The following is a 3,255-nucleotide window of genomic DNA, read 5'->3' on the forward strand; positions in this document are numbered from 1 at the left end:
TATCTCTACGGAAAAACAAAGCTGTTTAAAATCTAAAGGCTCCAGAGCTAAGCTAACATGTTACAGTAACTTTCCTACCGGAGCACTTTCAGCCATAGACTGAGATCACCCATAACCACCACACAGCGCCACAGGAGGTCTTTCCTCCCAGTGGCAATCAAACTCTTTAACTCTTCACCCCTAAGTAAAGGGCACTGAGAACTCCCACACCAACACTATGTGCAATATACTGTAAGTTCCATCACTGCAATACACTCGCTGCTATATATATATATATAACTATGTGCAATATTATATCATATTATTATTATTAGTATTATTAATAATACTATGATAACGTGCAATTACGTAACTGCCACTACGTTTTAATTTTTGCACTATAACTACTAAATACTGCTAATAATAATTGCATTGATTGTGTGACTTTCTATGTTTCTACGTTTCATGTTGTCTGTGGATGTTTAATTGCTCTTTTTGCTGCTGTGTTTATTGTGTTTATTGTATTTTGTTACTCTGGCACAACAATTTCCTTCGGGATACATAAAGTCTTATCTTATCTTATCTTAACTCATCTTGCCTGAAGTTAAGTCACAAACACTGGACTCACAGATGTGTCTGTGTGTGTGTGTGTGTGTGTGTGCAGCTGTGTGGGATGGACCAGCTGTGGGGCATCGCTCTGAGAGCTCAGTCTGCAGATATCAGCCGCGCCGCCATCCAGTACATCAACTCCTACTACATCAACGGTGAGTTTACTCTATCAGAGAACACACACAGTTCACAGCCTGTGATGCAAATACATACAGACTTCCATATCAAAGTTAATAGAAGCAGGAGGGCTGAAAATACGCTCATAAAGATGATAGCCATCCTGTGAGTTATCCAATCATATCGCTTCTTGTCAAAGATCTCAAATATCACAGGGATATAAATATAAACCTCATGATAAACAAGATACAAAGCATCACAACAACAAAACAATAACACATTGTTTCAAGTCTCAAGGTCGTAAGTCTCCCACAGAAACATCAACACAATACCAAAAATGAAATGTCAATCAAGAATCTCATGTTGAAAGTTGTAAATTCATCGAGGAATTTCACATACATTAAACCAAAAAGTAAACTATTTTAACTAGGGCCGGGACTTGATTAAAAAAATTAATCTAATTAATTACAGGCTTTGTAATGAATTAATCGCAATTAATCGCATTTTTAATCACATATAAATATTTGACCTGAGAACAGTGAGAAGCAATTTTTTTCACATGGATTTTAGTATACCATTGAATAATGACTGAATACATAAGCTTAAGCAACAAAACATTGTTTATTTTTTTCAAGGTGGTACTTAACCAAGACCAACAGAAAAGTGCAATTTTTGCCATAAAGTGTAGCAATAGCATATTTAGGAATATAGTATATTTCAGAGATTCAGGTAGCCTATAGGTAGGTAGACCTTCTGTAAACTATAACACTTTGTTTTTGAAGTAAAACACAATACTTTCAAGTACATTCAGAACATTGGAAACCCTGACTATTAGAAAGCATCTCTCTGTTGCTTCAGAGGCCATAACAGACTTTGTTGATTTACCAACAGTTGATTTAAAAAATCTAATACATTTCAGTCCAACTCTCTCAATAACCTTGGCCAAAACAATAAACAGTTCAACATAAAGTGCCAGTTGCACCAACAACATAATAAATAGTTCAACATAAAGTGTACCATTTAAAATAAAATAAAAAAGTGCCAGTGATTGACCTCAATCCCTCCTATTCTTCCAATATCCTGATGAAAAATAAAATCTCTCTGTTGCATAGGCCACTGTTTGATCAACGCGAATTGGGTGTGGGTCCTTGTACTCCGAGTCGGGCTAACGTCCACGATAGCTTCCACGCTAGCTGCTATAGGTTTTGCATTGAGGTGATACTTGAGGCTTGATGTGCTGCGGTGATACGCAAATTCCTTTTTGCATAATTTGCAAACAACCGTGCTCTTATCGATGCTTCCATCCGTCCGTTTTTTAAAACAAAATGTCCCATCCACGGGGCCAACCAAAGCGGTCTCATCAGCTTCCTCCTTCATGTTTGACTATTGTTCACTGTGGTTTGTTGTTGTTTGAAGTCATGAGTGTTAGTTGGTGCTCCAGTATAATCGGTACCCCTGAAACTCATCCAGTGAGAAATGTTCCGCGGTGCAAAAATAAGTGCGATTAAAATGCGTTAATTTTTGTGTAATAATTAATCTTAATTAACGCGTTAAAGTCCCGGCCCTATATTTTACACAAGCTCGCTTTTTATTGCTTCTTTGGCCGTACTTTAAACATCAAAATGAAAACATCTTAAAGCTTGAGTCAAAGTCTTATAGTATTTACATTGTTACTCTACCTATTTGTCTATAAAGGGAAGATTTGTTGACCTACTTTTGATACAAGCTCTGATAGAATAACTGTGTGCTGTTGAAAAAACCCAATGAAGAAAGTTCCGGTTTGATCCTGCGTTGTGTCTCTGTATGTCGTGTTGTTTGCATGATGACTCCCGCAGCGGGAAAGACGGGGCTGGAGAAGGAGCAGGAGTTCATCAGGAAGTGTATGGAGAGTCTCCTGCTGGCCTCAGCCAACCTGGAGAAGGACGCCCACTCCAGCCTGACGAGCATCGAGAGGGGGCTGCTGATGCTCAAAACCCACCTGGAGGCCTTCAGACGCAGGTAGGCACAGCAGGAAGCCTCACAGCAGGAAGCCTCACAGCAGGAAGCCTCACAGCAGCAGGAAGGACATGAATGACTGTATATAAACGTCTCAACCAGTGGTTCCCAACCGGTGGGCCGCATACTACTTTCAGCCAAAACAAAAGAGCCTACTCGTCTGGTTGTTGTTATTATACGATGGATTATATGTTTTTTAGGATGACTTATATTTGATTATTTGTTCTATAAAATGTTCTATTAAATTAAATACACATGAAAACCAATGTATGGAGTATTTATAGTTTTTAGTTTTTGAAGTTGTTTTTAAATCTACGAGAAGTTGCTGTGCCTTGGGGTCAAGACATTTTTCAGGGGTGCCTTGGTTTAAAAAAAGGTTAGGAACCACGGGTCTAAACTACACTTTATCTAAACAACATGATCCTGTCCCCTTCAGGTTTGCGTACCACCTGCGGCAGTGGCAGATCGAGGGCACGGGGATCAGCAGCCACCTGAAGGCTCTTAGCGACAAACAGTCCCTTCCTCTGAGGATCGTCTGTCAACCTGCAGGACTTC

At 39.3% G+C, this 3,255-nt stretch overlaps 1 protein-coding gene across 1 annotated transcript in view; it reads left to right on the forward strand.

Annotated features, from left to right (window-relative positions):
* The window catches only part of usp34 (ubiquitin specific peptidase 34), an 87,111-nt gene that overhangs the window by 37,703 nt on the left and 46,153 nt on the right, over positions 1 to 3,255 (forward strand). Inside the window, exons 23-25 of the mRNA XM_079691018.1 lie at positions 644 to 743; positions 2,541 to 2,703; positions 3,137 to 3,254. Coding sequence (XP_079547144.1) covers positions 644 to 743; positions 2,541 to 2,703; positions 3,137 to 3,254 — 381 coding nt within the window. The remainder of the gene's footprint in view (positions 1 to 643; positions 744 to 2,540; positions 2,704 to 3,136; position 3,255) is intronic.

This window comes from Notothenia rossii, assembly GCF_949606895.1.
Source record: "Notothenia rossii genome assembly, chromosome: 1".
NCBI lineage: Eukaryota > Metazoa > Chordata > Actinopteri > Perciformes > Nototheniidae > Notothenia > Notothenia rossii.